This window comes from Apteryx mantelli, chromosome 2 (assembly GCF_036417845.1).
Source record: "Apteryx mantelli isolate bAptMan1 chromosome 2, bAptMan1.hap1, whole genome shotgun sequence".
In the NCBI taxonomy this organism is placed as follows: domain Eukaryota; kingdom Metazoa; phylum Chordata; class Aves; order Apterygiformes; family Apterygidae; genus Apteryx; species Apteryx mantelli.
In genome coordinates, this window is record NC_089979.1 from 126,133,124 (window position 1) to 126,153,849 (window position 20,726).

Genomic DNA, 20,726 nt, shown 5'->3' on the forward strand with positions numbered 1-20,726 from the left:
ACTGTTGGGAAAGTCAAATACCATGTCTAAAAACATGTTAAAATTGGCCATGTTAAGATTTCAAAGAAGACTGAAAACTGGGTAGCTTTATTTTTAAGTGATTTATTGTGAAGCAGAAGACTTAAATCCCTTGTGACATGTGATTAATTCTCTTTAGAGGTTTTCTCATGAAACAACAGCTGGTGCCGTTTAGAGAAGTGTGATTAGAGCTCCAATAATACGAAGATCTTCCGTACAGGAGAGAATACAAAAGACTACTTCAGACAATTTCAGAATATACAGAAAAGATTGTCACTTTAACAGCAACATCAAGATTGCAGTGTGGTGTTTGCTCAGTTTAAAAATAGGGCTTTTTTTGTTGCATTTACTTGCATTTTGAGTAGCAAAAACTCAGCAGATGAAAGCATTGTGGTTTTTTTGTTTGCTTGTTTTGTTTTAAGATATAGAGGAAAACATAAGGGGAAAACCTTTGAGAATGTTTGTGTCCATGGATCTATGTCATGGTCTGGTGATCAAAGTGCAATGACATTTAGAAATCCAAAATGAATCTTCAAACTCTAGGAATGTCCGTTCAAGACTGAGGGATGCAAGGATTCAGAGTTGGTCTTCTGTTCCAGAGCACAGCACAGTCCGGCAGGCCTGGGCTGGGAATTTGCAGTTCTTCAGTCTTCTGATACTTACATCCCTGCATAACTTCTTTTTATGTAATTGAATACTTTTTGTCTTTTGTTTACGTGCTGTATTTCAATAGTATGTAATGTTAAATAAATTCTGAGTATTTATAACGTGAGTATCTTTTGTATACAGATGGTGTACTATACTTGGATGATTGTACACATACAATCTGTCCTTGCTGCTCTCAAAAACTATAACTTTAGCATTTAAATAGAGTGCAGTGAAAAGATGTTTGTGATGTGTTAGTAAAAACTATAAAGCTCTGTGAAACTACCTTTTCCTTGTTTTCTTATGATAATCACAGAATCACAGAATCGCTGAGGTTGGAAGGGACCTCTGGAGATCATCTAGTCCAACCCCCCTGCTCAAGCAGGGTCACCTAGAGCACATTGCACAGGATTGCATCCAGGCGCGTTTTGAATATCTCCAGAGAAGGAGACTCCATAACCTCTCTGGGCAACCTGTTCCAGTGCTCTGTCACCCTCACAGTGAAAAAGGTTTTCCTCATGTTCAGATGGAAGTGTCTGTGTTTCAGTTTGTGCCCGTTGCCTCGTGTCCTGTCGCTCGGCACCACTGAAAAGAGTCTGGTCCCATCCTCTCGACACCCTCCCTTCAGATACTTGTACACATTGATAAGATCTCCTCTCAGCCTTCTCTTCTCCAGGCTAAACAGGCCCAGCTCTCTCAGCCTTTCCTCATAAGAGAGATGCTCCAGTCCCCTAATCATCTTTGTGGCCCTTCGCTGGACTTGCTCCAGTAGTGCCACATCCCTCTTGTACTGGGGAGCCCAGAACTGGACGCAGTACTCCAGATGTGTCCTCAGCAGGGCTGAGTAGAGGGGGAGAATCACCTCCCTCGACCTGCTGGCAACACTCTTCCTGATGCACCCCAGCATACCATTGGCCTTCTTGGCCACAAGGCCACATTGCTGCCTCATGCTTAACTTGGTGTCCACCAGCACTCCCAGGTCCTTCTCGGCAGAGCTGCTTTCCAGCAGGTCAACCCCCAACCTGTACTGGTGCATGGCGTTATTCCTCCCCAGGTGCAGGACCCTGCACTTGCCTTTGTTGAACTTCATGAGGTTCCTCTCTGCCCACCTCTCCAGCCTGTCCAGGTCTCTCTGAATGGCAGCACAGCCCTCTGGCGTATCAGCCACTCCTCCCAGTTTTGTATCATCAGCAAACTTGCTGAGGGTGCACTCTGTGCCTTCATCCAGGTCATTGATGAAGAAGTTGAACAAGACTGGACCCAGTACTGACCCCTGGGGGACACCACTAGCTACAGGCCTCCAACTAGACTCTGCGCCGCTGATCACAACCCTCTGAGCTCTGCCATTCAGCCAGTTCTCAATCCACCTCACTGTCCACTCATCTAACCCACACTTCCTGAGCTTGTCTATGAGGATGCTATGGGAGACAGTGTCAAAAGCCTTGCTGAAGTCTAGGTAGACAACATCCACTGCTCTCCCCTCATCTACCCAGCCAGTCATTCCATCAGAGAAGGCTATCAGATTGGTTAGGCATGATTTCCCCTTGGTGAAGCCATGCTGACTACTCCTGATCACCTTCTTTTCCTCCACATGCTTGGAGATGGCTTCCAGGATGAGCTGCTCCATCACCTTTCCAGGGATGGAGGTGAGGCTGACTGGCCTGTAGTTCCCTGGGTCCTCCTTCTTGCCCTTTTTGAAGACTGGGGTGACATTGGCTTTCTTCCAGTCCTCGGGCACCTCTCCTGTTCTCCATGACCTTTCAAAGATGATGGAGAGTGGCTTAGCAATAATGTCCGCCAGCTCCCTCAGCACTCGTGGGTGCATCCCATCAGGGCCCATGGATTTGTGGGTGTCAAGTTTGCTTAAATGATCTCTAACCCACTCCTCCTCCACCAAGGGAAAGTCTTCCTCTCTCCAGACTTTCTCTCTTGCCTCCAGGATCTGGGGTTCCTGAGGGCTGGCCTGAGCAGTAAAGACTGAAGCAAAGGCGGCATTCAGTAACTCTGCCTTCTCTGTATCCTTCATCACCAGGGCACCCACCCCATTCAGCAAAGGCCCCACAGTTTCCCTAGTCTTCCTCTTGCTGCTGATGTATTTGAAGAAGCCCTTCTTGCTGTCCTTGACATCTCTAGCCAGATTTAATTCCAAACGGGCCTTAGCCTTCCTCGTCGCATCCCTGCATACTCTGACAACGTTCCTATATTCCTCCCAAGTGGCCTGTCCCCCTTTCCACTTTCTGTATACTTCCTTCTTCTGGTTGAGTTTTGCCAGGAGCTCCTTGCTCATCCATGCAGGTCTCCTGCCTCCTTTGCTTGACTTCCTACTCATAGGGATGCACCGCTCTTGAGCCTGGAGGAAGTGATGTTTGAATATTAACCAGCTCTCTTGAACACTCCTTCCTTCTAGGGCCCTCACCCATGGGATTCCTCCAAGTAGGTCCCTGAAGAGGCCAAAGTTTGCTCTCCTGAAGTCCAGGGTTGCGATCCTACTTGGTGCCCTGCTGCCTCCTCGCAGGATCCTGAACTCCACCATCTCATGGTCACTGCAGCCAAGGCAGCCCCCAACCTTCACATCTTCCACCAGTCCTTCTTTGTTTGTTAGTACGAGGTCCAGCAGCACACCTCTCCTTGTTGGCTCCTCCACCACCTGTGTCAAGAAGTTGTCACCAAATAATCAAATAATAATCAAATAATAATCTCTGGCTATGAAGAAAAAAAAATTATGGTGATGCTTGGTTTGTGTGGGGTTTTTTTTGTTGTTGTTGTTTTTTCTTCTCTTAAATCATACATAACCATGTTCTAACTAGCGGTGTTATAAAAGGTAATAAACATAGCTATGTTTCATGGGGGAGTGGGGCAAAAGAAGGTCCTTAGTGCTGCGGAGTTAAAGTGAACGCCCTGTCCCCTCAGGAGTGACACTTTGCAGGATTAGCCCTTTTTAGGTTGCAGTTTGACTAAGTGTGACCTCTGTCCTCTATAAGCATGGCAAGTATCTGGCAGTAGCATCTCAACAGCAGTAGTTTTGATACGCTGCATGTTTTTTACTAGTAATTTTGGAAGTATGAACTCCTGCAAATTGTCTGTAAGACTTCCACTGGAAAACAGAAATGCATTTCCTAGCTTTGTACTGAAGTCAGTGGCTAGTAGGAATCCCTTCCCAATACTGCTATTCTGTAATAATTTCTCACTCTCTAGAGCTATTCATTCAGTTGTTATAAAATTGGCTTTCTAATCTACTGCTTTCTGCAAACAGGATCTGGGACAACTAGAACTATTGGAGAACATTATAGTCTATTTTTACTAGGCTAGGATTTGAGTTCTTATTCTGTTTTTATGTATTGCAGAGTTGTGATGTATCAGTAAGACCCTAGTCCTCAGATGCAGTACTGCTGTACAAGTAGAAGCATTTTAGCTCAGAACAATCGCAAGAATACTACACCTATGTACATGACAACTGAAACAGTGGCATGTGACAGTTGCTTGTCATGCCTGCAGTAAAAACCTCTTGAGGTGTAAGAATTTAGATGGAAGAATTTGTGATGGCATGACTGGCTGGATAGATGAGGGGAGAGCAGCGGATGTTTTCTCCCTTGATTTCAGTAAGGCTTTTGACACTGTCTCCCATAACATCCTCATAGACAAGCTCAGGAAGTGCAGGCTAGATGAGTGGACAGTGAGGTGGATTGAGAACTGGCTGAATGGCAGAGCTCAGAGGGTTGTGATCAGTGGCACAGAGTCTAGTTGGAGGCCTGTAGCTAGCAGTGTCCCCCAGGGGTCAGTACTGGGTCCAGTCTTGTTCAACTTCTTCATCAATGACCTGGATGAAGGCACAGAGTGCACCCTCAGCAAGTTTGCTGATGATACAGAACTAGGAGGAGTGGCCGATACACCAGAGGGCTGTGCTGCCATTCAGAGAGACCTGGACAGGCTGGAGAGGTGGGCAGAGAGGAACCTCATGAAGTTCCGCAAAGGGAAGTGCAGGGTCCTGCACCTGGGGAGGAGTAACGCCATGCACCAGTACAGGTTGGGGGTTGACCTGCTGGAAAGCAGCTCTGCCGAGAAGGACCTGGGAGTGCTGGTGGACTCCAAGTTAAGCATGAGGCAGCAATGTGGCCTTGTGGCCAAGAAGGCCAATGGTATGCTGGGGTGCATTAGGAAGAGTGTTGCCAGCAGGTCGAGGGAGGTGATTCTCCCCCTCTACTCAGCCCTGGTGAGGCCACATCTGGAGTACTGTGTCCAGTTTTGGGCTCCCCAACACAAGAGAGACATGGAGTTACTGGAGCAAGTCCAGTGGAGGACTACTAAGATGATTAAGGGACTGGAACATCTCTTGTATGAGGAAAGGCTGAGAGAGTGGGGACTGTTCAGCCTGGAGAAGAGAAGGCTGTGGAGGGGATCTTATCAATATGTATAAATATCTGAAGGGTGTGTGTCAAGAGGATGGGGCCAGACTCTTTTCAGTGGTGCCCAGTGGTAGGACGAGACACAATGGGCACAAACTGAAACACAGGAAATTGTCTGAACTTGAGGAAAAACTTCTTTACTGCGAGGGTGACAGAGCACTGGAACAAATTGCCCAGAGAGGTTGTGGAGTCTCCTTCCCTGGAGATGTTCAAAAGCCATCTGGATAGGGTCCTGGGCAATGTGCTCTAGGTGACCCTGCTTCAGCAGGAGGGTTGGACCAGATGATCTCCTGAGGTCCCTTCTAACCTCAACCATTCTGTGATTCTGTAAATGGAAGGCTTCCACTTGAACAAGATCCTGGCAAACTTTTACACAAATAATCCTCCTGCCTTGTGTTACAGGTTATCTTCCCCCTACCTTCCCTTCCTTGACTTCTTACTTTCATTGAATCTGAGAAATACTCCCCATGTTTTCTTCCATGATCATGGCTGTATTAATGTTTATTGAAATAAGAAAGGTAATTCATTATTTTCTTTTGCTAATCACTGGTCCCCTTAGAAGAAGTGAACACAGTGAAACAGTGATAACCAATAAATGATAGTCTGAGCTAAAGATGAGTCCTATCAGATACCAGATCTTGTCTCAGAAGAGACAAACATAACTGATAGGTTAAAATAAAGATGATAAAGCAAGTAAGATCAGAAAGTTATTAAAAGATATATACATAGTGAAACTCATTGAAGTAGTTCTGTGAATAAGGTCTAAGCTTTCAATGAAATAAAATTCACATTGCAGTTATTGGCAATGCTTCTATAGTAACTGTTCTCCTTCTTCCTCTTTTCATATATCAGAATAGTGTATCTGTTCTCAGAAAGTCCTGTTGGTTTTCTTCTTGCTAGTCGTCTTTTGTGGGGGTGTGTGTTGTAGTTTAAGATGAAATGACAGTGCAGAGATCAAATGGACTTGGATACCAGAACTCTTTAATCACAGATATATGTAATTTTACAAATTACATGACCTCCCTTTGCTGTTGGAGAGATGATGTGTTCCACAAGAAAAGTTGAGTGGATTAGTGTAGTGAGGGGTTCCAGCTGTGCTAGGTATAATCCTGGTGCAGGTTATGGGGTTCCCTGGGTTCTCTCCCCGTGTGACTCCAGACACTGTCGGTTATAGGATGGGTAGAGAATACCCGATTCTTGTTTGGCCTCTTCAAATTCACTTGGTGCATAACAACTGACTGTTGCTGTCATTGGTGCTCACAATCTGCTTGTCTCAAAGATTTGCAAAGTATATATTTGGTAGTGTTTCTGTAAGTACACTAGAATAATGTCTCCAATGGAGATCTCCAAGCCCAGGAGAGAAAGGTAACTTGTTCTGAATAGAACAAAATGTTTAATTTCTCTGCCTCCTAAGAGGAAAAAGAGCATCAAAGCTTAAATAAAAGTTGGAGTAGACAAATTGGAATAATACAGGGAGAATCATCCTTGTTCTTTGTGTGTTATAGGTTGGTGTCTGGTCTCTTTGGATTTGCTGAAGTTGTTAGGGCAAGTCTGGCATCCTTTATTCTGTGTGTGTACTTGTTACTATATGCTTGTTTATGCTTTCTTACCCTTTACTTTCAGTGCTGTCTTGGGCTGTGACACGGACTAGATTGAGAGAGCAAAGATGATACTTTCTTCTAGCTGAAAAGTTTGCATATGATGACTGCTTAATCCAGGATTAGAGTTTAGCATATATCTACTTTATATATAGACTTACTGGGAACAGCTAAATGGGCATAAAATATTTACTTGAGTGGCAAGTGGCTTTTGTTGTCATTATTTGTCTATTGATGGTTTCTACTACTTATGTAACATTTGCTTCAAAGTTGATAAACTCACTGTAAGAGAGGGAGGCAGGTGATGACACAATTTGTTATCTTCCTTTTATGTTTGCCACCCAGGCAAATATGTCATATAAGTTCCAGTTATGTTTATTGATGCTTTTAAGATAATTCCAATTTACAGGTAAGAAGGTGTGCCATAAAATGTCATGTTTAGCCACTTGGTAGATACACCCGTACTGGCTCAGAATGGGGCTTTTCGAGATTCAAGTGCTCTTAGAGATTTTAACTTTTCCTTTTGTGTGGTTTTTGTTCAATGGGAAGGAGATGTTAATGACATCAGGAAAAATTTGCTGAAAGATGCCCCAGATTACTAAATCCTTGTATCCTTCCCCAAAAGTGGATTACAGTTTTCTGTAATACTGTATGTTCCTCCAGCCAAATACTGTTCGTCATCTCCAGCCACAATTTCCTCTGAAATTCAGTATGCATTCTGACACTAACCTATGTGCTTCTCTATTCTTACACTCATTGGCTTATTTCATAATAAAACATTATAAACTGGGATTGTATCAGGTTTAATTACTTCAGTAAAATGAGTAGAGGATGTAAATTATAGCTGGTATACCCTAGGCGAAAAGTCATAGGGACACATTATAATGTTTCTTAAGCTTCGCTGAATGAAGATCAAATTGTCTAAACTAAAATTTAAGAGAGTACTCTCATTATTCAGAATGGTATTCAGTGGTTTGGAATCAAATGTTTAAGCACAAAATGGATGTTATCAGTACTTAAACCGAGGAGGAGAGTGTCTTTTATAACACACTGTTGCTACCTTCATGTGGTTTATCATGCTTAACAAGACAAGAAAGTCAGAAAATGCAAAATTTGTTAGGAAACTGCAGCATAATCTATTGAGTTATTTCTGTTGATAGGATAGCTTGATCTTACTGCACCTGAAAATTTAACATTTAAATTACATGACAAGTTTTGGTTGTAATTTAAATCTGTCAGCATTTGTTTATGTCTTGAAAGAGTGACAGATTGAATGAGTCAGGTTGATTGTTGGTGTGGGTTTTTTTTTTTTTAGACTTTATTTGATAATCAGATCAATGCTTCAAAAAAGGAAGAATCTGAAAGCATTAATAAGAATGATACTTCAAAGAAGATGTCTGTTGAGAGAGTTTACCAGAAAAAGACTCAGCTTGAACACATCCTCCTCCGTCCAGACACGTACATTGGGTCAGTTGAACCCTTAACTCAGGTAAGTTTTGTTAAGTTTACAGTTTTAATAGTGTTTGTTGTTCTAATGAGGAAATGACTGTTCTGGTTAATAAATACAGAAATCTGTACTTTTGTGAATACTCTAAATTATCATTCTAAAAGCTATGGTAATATTTATGTGTGCATGTATAGAACGGATTTTTTAAAACAGTGATTGGTTCACTTGAAAAAAAAAAAGCCAAGTTTTTTGAAGTTGATTCAAAACATGAGCACACACACACCTACGTGTTTATGTATATATGTTTATATGTTTACAAATATGCACATACACACACACACTTACACACACACAAATATATAAACAAACTTGCATACAGATTTGTAAGCAGCAATTGCTGTAGGTCCAAAAATGTTTCGAATCTATTTATCTAGATAGAGAACAGAAAATTTAAGCCTCCTGCTGGTCCTTTATTCAGTTGTTTTAGTCATGTTGCAAATTGTTTTGAACTTCAGTATCTACAGTCTTGGAGTCTACTTCCAAGCAAAAAGTAATGGATTTTCATTATGGAAGTCTTTGTGGGTTCAACTTTAATTTTTGCCAAACCTCTGCTTCTCCTCTCCTCATATGAGAGCAGCAATCAGATTGGAAGGAGATCTTTACTGAGATAGATCAGTCTGGGGAGATCCAAAACAGTGGTAGCAGATTTTACCACCTTTCTGTGGATGATGGTAGTCTAGGTTGACCATGTAACAGCTGTCTCCTAAGCAGACAGTTGCATTTTTAGAATTAATTTCAGCATGTGTAAACTTCTCCTGACTAGATATTTCAGAAACCAGGCTCCTACTACCTTGCGTGCTCCTCCGAAGCTGCATGCAGACTGCTCGAGCATTCAGATCTTTCCGTGGAGGAGAAAATCATATTTGTTTTAACTCCCTACATTGTCATACTGGTAGATTCTTTTCCAGAATGCCTCTGCTTCCAGGCATTACATTAATGCACACTTACATACTTTCCAATTTCTTGCTGGTGTATTTTTTGGAAGGTGAAGAAAAGGGTTAGAAAGAGGAATATTCAAAGGTTTTGCTTCTCTCTAACTTATATACTCTCATTATAAAGGAACCTGTTGCTCAAATAGGTTGTTAACTTAGAAGAACAGCTTTTTTTCCAACTGGGAAATACTGTCCGTAGTTCTGATCCATAATGAATTTTTCAGAATGTCTCTGTAAAAGATTAAACTGTGTAATTATAGAGGATCTTGAATCATTCAGGCCTCCTTCCCAAGATTAAAGGTGCCTAACTCTTGCTGTATCCAGTGTTAAAAGAAAGATAAGCTCTACAAAGAGAAGAGAGCAGTTTTACCTTTTTTTCCAGCAAGGTGCAGCCTGATATTGTTGGAGGTTCCACTACAAATATAAAGATGGGTAGAGCTTCCAGCTTTTGCAGTCATTTTGGTTTTGGCAGCTCCCACAGTGTTATAAAAAAAAAATATTAAATGAACAAGTGTGTTTCACTGAAAATAGTTCTTGGTGCTTAAAATGTAGCTTGTTTTCTTCCAGGATCCATAGAAAGGATATGGGCATGAAATGACTTGGCTTAGAACATTATTAAACAAGGCTGCCATCAAACTGAGCAAAATACAGCTTAAAAAAGAATGCAAGTTCTTTTTAATATCCCAGATTTGTTTATTTTTATTATGGTAGCCTCTCTGAAATGAAGACCCTATTGTAGCAGGCACTGTACTAACACACCCTCAGAAATGCCCGTTATCTCAGCTCTCTTAAGTAGACAAAGCAAACAAAAGGGTGTAGAGGGAAAAAGGCAAGGCAAAGTTATTTGAGTTCATACACAAGGTCAGAAGCAGAGAATCAGATCTCTTGAGTCTTGGTCCAGCTACATCCACAGGTATCTGTTGTTCCTCTTTTCTTCATGGAAGTTGAATTACATCTAACACTGGAAAGTTGTGATGGTTGTGAGTGGGTGAGGAAGAAGGAAGAGGGAGGATGATTCCCAAGGATGTAAAATTATCTTAAAGATTAAGTCAGAGTGCCTTCATTAAAACTGTAGGATTCCATGTCTTATGTACTCTTGATACAAAAAGCCGTCTCTCTAATCTAGTCCATTTGCATCTAGAAAAAAAAAATCTTGGGAATGTATGAAAAAATTCAGATTCCTCATGAGGCTGTTTTTCACCTTTGTGTACAGCACTGTATGTGACATTAACAGTTTCCAGTCAGCTATTTCATGAATACCATCCTGACTTTGCAAAATATGATTCTGATTTTTCTGGCTACCTAGAAATGCGGAAGGGAGGGAGGGTGTTTGTACTGTTATCAGAAAAATCTGTGAAAGCTGCCTTCTGTCCATTCGGCACCAAAGGTCACAAGAAGAAATTGCAAGCACTATTTGCATAATTCTAATTATCAGTCTTCCCTTCCACTGGATCTAGGAGATACTATATAAATGCTTTACACTGGAGCTAGGAGACATTACCTAAATACAAATTAAAAAGGGTATCTTTCATTAGAATCATTCTATTTTAGGAATCTTTTTGCTTGGGAGGAAGGCTGAAAATTTTTTTTGATATTGCACTGATGTCGGTGTAGATAGCAGTCAACATTTCTGCGATCAAGTAAAAAGTTATTGTTTCAAACAGATTAATAGTCGGTATTGCAAAGATATTGTATCAAAATAAGCAGTTCAAGTGTTCTTTTCTTATTAGTTGGACTTTGGGACTTTCCCAAGAGCTTGCCAAATATGTTGATCTATGTATACCTATGGACAGTCTGGATTCCTGTTCTCTGAAGCTTTCTGTGTTGTTCCAGCATATACAAACCATTCACCATTTCAGAAGCTGAATTAGAAGCCATCTTGCGAAAGCTTGATAATTCAGCCAGTGGGAATGATGGCATCCAATACAAACATTTCTAGATAAGCCGCAAATTTTAATATTACAAATAGCCATAAGCTATTTGAATCTAAAGATGCAGTAGGTTGGCTGAAATTTAATGTTCTGTTGGCTGTTCTGTTGAAATAGTTAGTCACAGGTAGTCCTGTATTTGAACACAACCAGTAATATTTCAACTGCCATATGTACACCACCAGGGATTCAACATACTTCACTTGTTTAAAAGTTTATTTTACTTCATGGCTGAAAAGACTCCCTTCAATGGAAGCTCTCTCTCATGAGGAATTCCAACATAGGATGATATATTTTTGATAAAGAGAAACCTGAAATAGTAAGGTATGAGAATATCAACTAAGAAGAAATCTTCTAATTGGATCTGTTCACATTTTTTTAGAAATGTTTTGTTTAACAAAGTGTAATCTGAGACTTCCAGCCATGTGGCAGTTCCTTGAATATACAGATTCCTGCTACTGGTGCTGATTCTAAAAATAATATAGAAACCAGTTTTAGGAGCAAAACTGTCTTGAAGGTTCTGAACTGATTGTGTGAACTCTGATTTTCAGGAATGATATTGCTGTACTTATGGCCTCTGATGTCTTTACCGTTGTTGCTGAATTTGTTGTTTCAGGACCTACTCCTGCAGCAGGTCCACAAAGATATTTGGTGGTGGAATGAAGGAAACTAACTAGTTGACTTGAAATAAGTAGCTTATGGTCTCTTAATATAAATGGAAGTGATTTAGAAGAAAAAGAGCATACCTCAGCTTTTGGTTCAAATGAATCTGCTGATTATCTATAATGAGATAACCATGCCCTATTACTGTAATGCATTTGAAGATGAGTTTGGGTGAAACTTAACACTCTCCCCTGCCCCAGTAGCAGCATTGTTGTTCATTGAACTACTACAACAGACATCTGCTTTTGTGAAAAAAGGGTAATGTTATAGGTATGCTGTGCTCAGAGGCTGTGCTGAGATCTGAGTCCCTTTGTTGCTAAGCACTGTAAAAAATACAGATCTCCTTCTAAAGATTTAAAGAGCTAAAATGTGAACAAATGAGAGGGACAGATAGAAAAGGATGAAACATACAAGCAATTATGCTCAATAGAAGTCATGCTTATTAGGGCTGAAGTTTTGTTTTTAAGGTGACAGTAGGGTTGTTAAATAGGATGATAAGAGTGTTCGAGACAGCAAAGGGAAAATGGAAGAGGAGAGAAGGTTGCCAAAGAGCTAAAGCTGGAAGTGAGTATTTAGTGACGTGGCTTAAGAGTTGTGCCTTGAAATGACGGCCTATTTAACTCCTTATTGAGCTGATTGCCAACCAGAAGATTAATCCAGTAGGAAAAAGAATTTTTTTTTTGCTGTTTTTTGTGAGCTGAATTGACTCACCGGTCAAGGGATTAGATGAGCAGCAGGGCCACTCCACTGAGACAGGGGTGAGCGCAAGACCAAGTAGCTAGAAGTGCGGGAAGTGAGAGGGAAAGCGACCAGCCCTTCCAGCTGTTACAGATAGCTCAACCTCCTCACTGAACTTCATACTGTGAACAAGCTAGTGAAGTAGGAGCAAGCTAGTGAAGTAGGAAAGGCAGGCTGTTGAAGACTTTTATGAAGACAAGTTTCATAATCTATTACTTCTGATATTTCTAAATTGGTGGGGTTGGACATGGAAGCAACATATAGTTAGGTCCCAAGATGAGCTCTGAATCCTTAGTGCCTGGCACAGGATGAGAAACACAGAGTTATATTTTTGGTGCATCCCTTAATTTTATTGACAGGATTCCACTCAGATAGAATCTTTTTCTGTATTCTTGAGAGGTGACTCCTCCCAGTGTCAGTGTTTGAATGTAGTGGACCCTGAGAAAACATATTTGACTGTTTAATTAATTTTGTTTTGTATGATACATTTTAAAAACTGAAATTTTCATCAAATTCTTTTGTGAGGTACTACAGAAATTATTTCCTTCCCTTGAGTGTCTCCTTTGAGAGATCTTATCATTTATTTCCAAAATAAATACCAATTGTGAAAGTGGGAGAGAGCACATTGGAGAGTTTATTTCCTACAACTTCTTCTGGTTTCTGATTCTCATATTGCCTTTTATTGTAGTATGAATAATAAAATAGTGGACAGATAGGGCAATTAGGATATGTCTCACTGCTTATTCTGCAGTTACTTGTTTGTATTTGCATTTCTGTGTGTAGATTGCAGCTAGTGTTTGTGTGGGATACAAGTGAATTAAATCAGCATTAAATATACTTTAATATTATGGAAGCATCTGGAATAATGTATCTACTAGATAAATCTCAATCCTTGATTTACTCGTTATATCTATCAGTTCCATGGAAAAGGAAAAATCACAGTAGTGGTATCCTATATGAAAGCTAGGGAAAGAAGTTAAGGTCAAGACGGAAGCATTGTTTTTCTGAGATCTTTAGTTCTGTGATCTTACAGTCAGATGGCTGAATTCCAGTAGAACCATTTGCTGTGAAAAATGTAGCTGGGGACTAAAATCAAAGGAAAAGAGCAGGAAGTAAGTCTGATTAAGAAATTAAGATAAAAGCTAGATCCTGTATCTAGATATTGATATTACTATTCTGCTCAGCACTAGACACTATTGTTGTGATAAATTATTACAATTCAGGTCAGACCTTCATGACTAATGAAGAGATTCCTGTGGAACACGTGGGTTTGCTATCAATGTCCATTTTATCACTAACTAGAATTACTTGTTATGTTAATGAAACATAAAAGCTACACCATTTTACATAAATACAAGATTAACAGTTTTTCGGTGTGTATATTTAGCATGTGTATTTGTTGAAATGATCTATGGGATTTATATTTCTGTTTTGTTATTTTTCATATTGACATTGATGTATTTTCAAGTAGAACTTTGATTTTATACAAGACTGAAAATCTAAATTTCTTATTGTTGGTAGTCCTTTGAAAACCAAAATATTTTATTGGATTGCATCTATTGGGATTAGCTGAAAAAAGATTTCATTTATCTGTGCCATAGCAGGTGGCAGTAAGGTGCAGTTCATAGTATGCACAGAGAACAGAGGTATCAATAAGAAGAATTTATGTAGCATGTTTTTCTATCATAACTATCAGAAAAACAAGAAAGACATGTAAGCCACCTTTGTGTCATCCAAATTCTGTATTAGATCCCAGTTTATTGTTTAGGGGTTGTATCATAGGCCAGGAACCTTGTAGCACTTCTTGCCTTGGTTTATGCTTCCTGCGTCTAGTTTTAGTTGAGGATGGTTTCTGTAGGGAAAGTTCTAATCAGGTTCCCAAATGACAATGTTCTTAGGGGAGAGAAGACTGTCTTTATAGCTGAAATTGTAAGGGGAGACGTGAACGTGAAAATATCTGTAAGAGTTTAAGAGAATCTAGGCATCACTTACAAAGCAGATAAAATGGTGCAGGAAGAGTTACAAATCCTAAATATATCTTAGTAGAAGCATTTACTGTTCTTCCTTTTTGGAAAGGTTGGTTAGTTACTTTTGTATCAGCTAAAATCTGTGGTAGAGGGATGAAGTTAAAAATCTTAATTCTGCTTACTGAAGTGTTAAGTATTCCAAGTTATAGAAGCATGAACATTTCCCTTTTGAGACCAAAACAATAAATATTTTTATTTTATTTTGTTTACATGCAGTTAATGTGGGTTTATGATGAAGATGTAGGAATGAATTGCAGAGAAGTTACCTTTGTCCCAGGCTTATACAAGATCTTTGATGAAATCCTCGGTAAGTATTTTAAGTATTTTTAACAATAACATTGTTGCAGAGTTATGAAGTACACATTATTCTGGAAGCTCTCAAAGCACAGTAATGTGTATTTAGGTTTAAATCACAGACTGAGAGATCCACTAAAATGCAGTGCACTAAAAATTGAGTGTGTGCCAGCACTGTAGAACAATATAGAAGAAGGAAGAGTGTGTTCAGTTTAACCTGCAGGAAAGTATAAGAAATTGTTATTAAACATCCGAATTAGATTATTCTTTATTGTCAACATTGTTATGAGATTTTTAATTTGCAGAGTTGATTAGGACCTCAGTTTTAAGTCACGTGTGAAAGAAAACTGTTCTATCAGTGATTGCCTAATAAGATGAAAGAGAAGGTGTCTCAGTGTTGATTTAAATCATCGTCATTTCTTGAATCATTAAAACTACTTCCTTCTGTACAGAATGATAGTGATCGTGATGGTGATTGTTACACAGATCATTTCTAGGCTTGAGACAGTTATAAAATAAATAAGTATCATACTGCCATTTAAAAGCCTAGTCACAAAGGCACAAACAAATGTTTTTTAGAAAATTGTGTCTTAAGTACCTGAGTTACTATAGCTTGCTAGCTTATGATACTCTCTTGGTGACAGGCACATACTGAAGGCTAACCAGCACTAGTAATTTATGAACGGTGTGCTGTGTGCTTTATTTATATGTTGGTTTAATTGATGTTAATTCTTAGGCTAATCAGTTTTTATGATCTTATGTTGTAAGGACTGGCAGGATGACATCCTGAACTGAATTATAGTCTATTGAGGTCAATGGAAATTTTGTCATGACCTTCAGTGGGTTCAGAACACATCCATACCTCTAAAACTGTGCTTTACAGCATTGCTCTTTTAGAGACAGTAAAGACTACATCTTTATTGTCAAGTCAAGTGGAGAAGAAAGAATTTTTTTTTTACTTGTTGGTAAATTTGAGAAATAATCTTTCATAACTTCTTTTTTGTGTGCTGCCTCATAGAATTTAAAGGCTTTTCACAGGAGGGAGTCACTTCCATCTTGTCCCGTTCAAAAGGAAGATCATTGTCATATCATTATCATAGTTCTGTATAGCTGATTACTTCTTTATGTAGCACCAGCAAGTGCTCCACAGAGTGTGGTTTGAGAACTTGAGGCCAGCATGATAACATTATGAAAAGTGGAAAGTATAGCTGTACATGCTTTTTAATGAAATTGCACTTAATGGTTTTAGCAAAAACACCTTGAAATATCTGATCTTCAGTTGAGATCCTTTCCATCAAATATTAAGATATTTTAAGATATTAAGATATAGGTATTAAGATATTTTATCTTTACTGGGTTTCTCTTCATGTCCTTTAGTGGTTTGAGGGGTTATTTTAGTCTATTTCTTGGGTGATGAGACAAATGCTGAAAATGATTGTGAAGTGTTTTATGGTTAATGGCTATAATCACATTTCTGACTTCTATTGTTTGTAATTAATATACATGTGAGTACAGTTTAATTAAATTCTTATCAAATATTAAATTCTACTTATCCTACCTTTTATCATAAATTGTTTAAAGTACGAGTAGTTATGAGTCTCACAGGCTTTTTAGAGAGAACTTCTCCTGCAATCAAAAAACTTAATTGATGCAACTTCTTCAGGATTGGGTTTCACTGGCAAAATGATGAATAGACAGATCTAGTGATATGTAGTTTCCTATTTTTTTTTTTAATGTATAGGTATATATGTATATATCTATGGTCTTTTCAGAGTAGAATGGATTTCTATTAAGGTACTGTTTCACTCCTACTGTGTTTAAATGTATACAAGGAAGCAGTCATTTACTATAAAAATGATTTGTTCCATCTAAAGCATTGCAGAATAGGACTATTCTAAAACAAAAATTGATAAATTTAAACAATGCTGGCATAAATAATCTGTTACCAGTTAAAATTAGTAAAACCAACTCTTTGATATGTGTGGGTACAGTGCCTGTATCAGTAGGGTTCTGGATTTGGTGCTGCTATAATATGAATTATAAGTAGTAATGATAATTGCAGCTGGTAAGAGCTGATAAATTCAAACTTTTCCTTAGCTGTAGAAATATACTATTCCAACATGAATGAGAAAGTAATATTTCATAAGGGGCAAAAGTGTAATATATGTAATAAATATCTGAAGAAATGCAGCACAGAGCAACAGAAGAATGAAGTTTTTAATATGTTAAGAACACTTATGAAAACAGGCTTACAAAATATGCTTCTGTGTTTATTTCTAACGTAGTATAACTTCTAGAAATAGAATCAGTAGTCATAAGGAGGTTGAAAAATGTCTTCTTGCAGGTTATATTTACTGACTTCAGTAACAAGATAGCTAATATACAAAAAGTAACCTGATTAAAAAAAAACCTTGACCATTGTAACTTGTGGTGGAATGTGTATATAATCAGTTTTATAGGTCAAGTAATTAATTTTTGCTCCTAGAAAGTGTTCAATTGTGTTACTTTGTTTCATAGTAAATGCCGCTGACAATAAGCAGAGGGACAAGAATATGACCTGTATTAAAATATCCATTGATCCGTAAGTAAAAGCATGTTTTACTTTACTTTCTCTGCCAGGGCTATTGTAGTTTAAATTTTTATAAAAGATTTTAGTAAATGAAATTGCGTTTTTTAGAATGAAATAATCTTTTTGGAATTGTTTCCATTGGCATCATATTTTGAGATGAAAAGATTAATTAAAATGGTTAACAGTAATTACTACCATTTTGAATTTATAATAATTTGTTTTCCTAAACCACTTATTAATGTTTGATTGAATAATTGAATAAAACTCAGAACCTGAAGGTTTTAAAATTTATATGAGGTGAAAGCTTGGCAGTACATAACTGTATCCAGCCAGGTTATGCATAAATCATAAATACCAACCCTTAATTCTATAACATAACTTTGTACCTCTTGAGCTTCTACATTAATTCCTTTAGCATCAGGATGAAGTTATGTTTGAACTAGTCAGATATAACACACTAAAACAGCAGACTGCAAATATCTCATTACCACTGTTTTTCCAAACGGAATCCTTGAAGAAGAGTTAATTTCTAATGGGAAATACCATAGTTAAAGAGATGGTGATTGGGTGCAATAGTAGTGCCCTTTCAGTGAAATGTTACTGAATAATAAATGTTTTGGAGAGGAATTTTGGCGCTGATGCATAAAAGGAGTTACAACGAATATAATAAATAGGAAATGACCATTCTAAACAGATTATAGCTTGGCTGTGTTTCAGTGGACTTCCCTGAAACCTACAAAGCTACTTCTCTAACTTAAGAATAATACAATAGTATAACTAAACTTCAGGATTTGGCGGCAGATCATGTTGATGGTGAAAGCTCTTCAAACATAGATTTTTAGAGGTTATTTTTATAGTATGAAATATTGTCATACGTGGGCAATTATACTACTTCTAATAAGCACAAGCAAGAGTTTTTTTGATAATTAAAATTTATAGAACTACAAATAGAGTAAGAGTGCAGTCTTTTATGATAATGTATGCAATTATTTAAACCTGTAAAATGTATGCAGGAGTCTATTTTCAAGAATACAATAGTTGGCCTAATGCCTTTCTTTGCTAATTTCAGGGAATCAAACATTGTCAGTATATGGAATAATGGGAAAGGTATACCAGTTGTGGAACACAAAGTAGAAAAAGTGTATGTTCCTGCTTTAATCTTTGGGCAGCTGCTAACATCCAGCAACTATGATGATGATGAGAAAAAAGTTACAGGCAAGACTATTTATTGTGTTTTGTTCATTCAATTAACCTGTTGTTTGTATTTCAGTATGCTTTCTACTTTTTCTACTCTTTTTTGTAATGGATAATCACTTAGTCACCATTACCAAAGTTTTATGTTAGGGTAAAATGACTGTGAGAAAAAAACATGTTTTGTTTCTTTTTTGTTTAATGACATTGTTTAAAGAGAACTTTGTATTTGCATCTCTAATGTCAGGTCGGGATTCATTATTTACTACCCCCCAAAGTTCCATGGTAATTATACCTTCTGCAAACATTAAAAAGCTTACCCTGTCAAAATTGAAGGAAAAATTATTTTAATAAATTAGTCTATGATTTATTTACCCTAAAGATATAGTAGCCCTGATTTAGATCATGGATGAAAGTTTGTTCTGTTATGTCCTAGCCCGTATATTTTTTCCACCAAATGACGACTTCAAAATTTTCTTTTAGGACACACAGGAATGAATTGATTTTATTTTAAGATGAATGTAGTATATTAAAATTCCTTTTGAATTCCTTGAGAAATAAATTAGAGTATGATTTCAGTCAATTAATATGATGTAACTGTGAGTTGGTGCTAAAAAGGGGTGACTTAACTTCCTTCTCTCTGAACTCTTGGTCCCTCCACTTACCTTCTGTTAGAGCTAGCAGGTGTGTGGTCACTGAGTGAATTGGATCTGTTCATGTACTTGTTTTCCACTGGAGGAGGGCGTTGTTGTTGCTTGCCTTGCAGCACAGGACTGCTAGATTTCAACATAGGGGAGCAGTGGGAGCATCCTGGCCAGGGTTGGGGAGGAGCAAACTGCTCATCTTTGAGGCAGAAACAGTTGCCCCAGATAAGCAGTAGTGTGAAACTGTGCATCTGGCATCCTTTCCTAGCTATTGATATGTAGCTCCACTTTTGTCTTATGTAGGAACATTTTACTTCATTTTCATATTTTCTGTATATGGAAAATATAATTTCTGCTTTAAAAAACTTACTGTATGTTGTTTTTGCAGGTGGCCGTAATGGCTATGGTGCAAAACTTTGTAACATATTCAGTACAAAGTTTACAGTTGAAACTGCTTGCAAAGAATACAAACACAGCTTTAAGCAGGTATAGAAATTGTCTCAACTTTGTCCTTTTCTTTGCTGTAATTATAAACTTAAAATTGAACATGTTTCAATATTTCATGAAATTAATCATTTAACACTCAAGTGTAAAGGGTATGTAGGGTAGGCAGGCTAGATTAATTCCGTAAAATTGGTACTTGTACATGTTGGAATTTGGGGATTTTCTTTTAAGTAAATAACATTTTTCTTGAGAGTGTTAAGTGACTAAAAATGAAACACATTGCTTTTAAAACTAAGGTATATTTGTGTGGAAATGAATGTAAAAATTGAATATATTTTATTTAACCATTTTGTAATTGCTCAGTTATTTAATTTGTCAGAAAATTGTATTACTTCTAGCTGTGCAAACATTTTAACAATTATCTAGATAGTTTTGTATAGTGTTACGAAAAAAGGTTTTTTGTGTTTTTTTGTGACTTTATAAAAGTTTGAGGAACTTTGTTAGGGTGTTAATTACCAAAGTTCCTCAACTTTGGAGTCTTTCACAGTTGGTGGCTTCATTCTCTTTTTTCTAGACAAATAATCCATTTCTGTTTATGCTGTCATGGCACTGACATAAACAGTATGTGTTAATGGTTTACCTGGCTTTTTAAGAATTTAATATTTTCTGATAAATGCTAAAAAGCAAATTAATACTGGCTTAAATCTACATTTCAAAAATGACATACTTTAAAACTTATCAAAAACCATGAAATATTATATACTTTCAAAAACCGAGGAAAATTTAATGAAACTGAACCTTGATGTCTGCTATAAGAGAACATGAATCAGCCTTCTGCTTGGTCTTTTAAATGTGCCTGCATTGTTAAACAGAGAACAATGTTAAGACCCCGAGTAAGTCTGAGCAAGTTGGTTTGTCAACAAGCATGCTTTGATATTCTGCACAGCCACAAAGATGCTACTGAATCTCTGAACTCTGGGTGCTGGGACTCAAACCTTCTGAAGAAGGGTATATTAGATTGAAAGTTTTAAACTGAAAGACAATAAAAATTGTTTAGCTAGCTCACTTGTACTCAATTTAGTCCATTCTGTACTGGGCTCTATTTGCATTAGAAACATACCCATC

General features: G+C 37.9%; 1 protein-coding gene across 3 annotated transcripts in view; it reads left to right on the plus strand.

Moving 5' to 3' along the window:
* Positions 1 to 20,726, plus strand: part of TOP2B (DNA topoisomerase II beta) — a 76,946-nt gene that overhangs the window by 14,115 nt on the left and 42,105 nt on the right. For all 3 annotated transcript variants that reach the window (XM_067291496.1, XM_067291494.1, XM_067291495.1), the window contains exons 2-6: positions 7,980 to 8,153; positions 14,676 to 14,766; positions 17,271 to 17,334; positions 18,392 to 18,537; positions 19,546 to 19,643. In XM_067291496.1, coding sequence (XP_067147597.1) covers positions 7,980 to 8,153; positions 14,676 to 14,766; positions 17,271 to 17,334; positions 18,392 to 18,537; positions 19,546 to 19,643 — 573 coding nt within the window. The remainder of the gene's footprint in view (positions 1 to 7,979; positions 8,154 to 14,675; positions 14,767 to 17,270; positions 17,335 to 18,391; positions 18,538 to 19,545; positions 19,644 to 20,726) is intronic.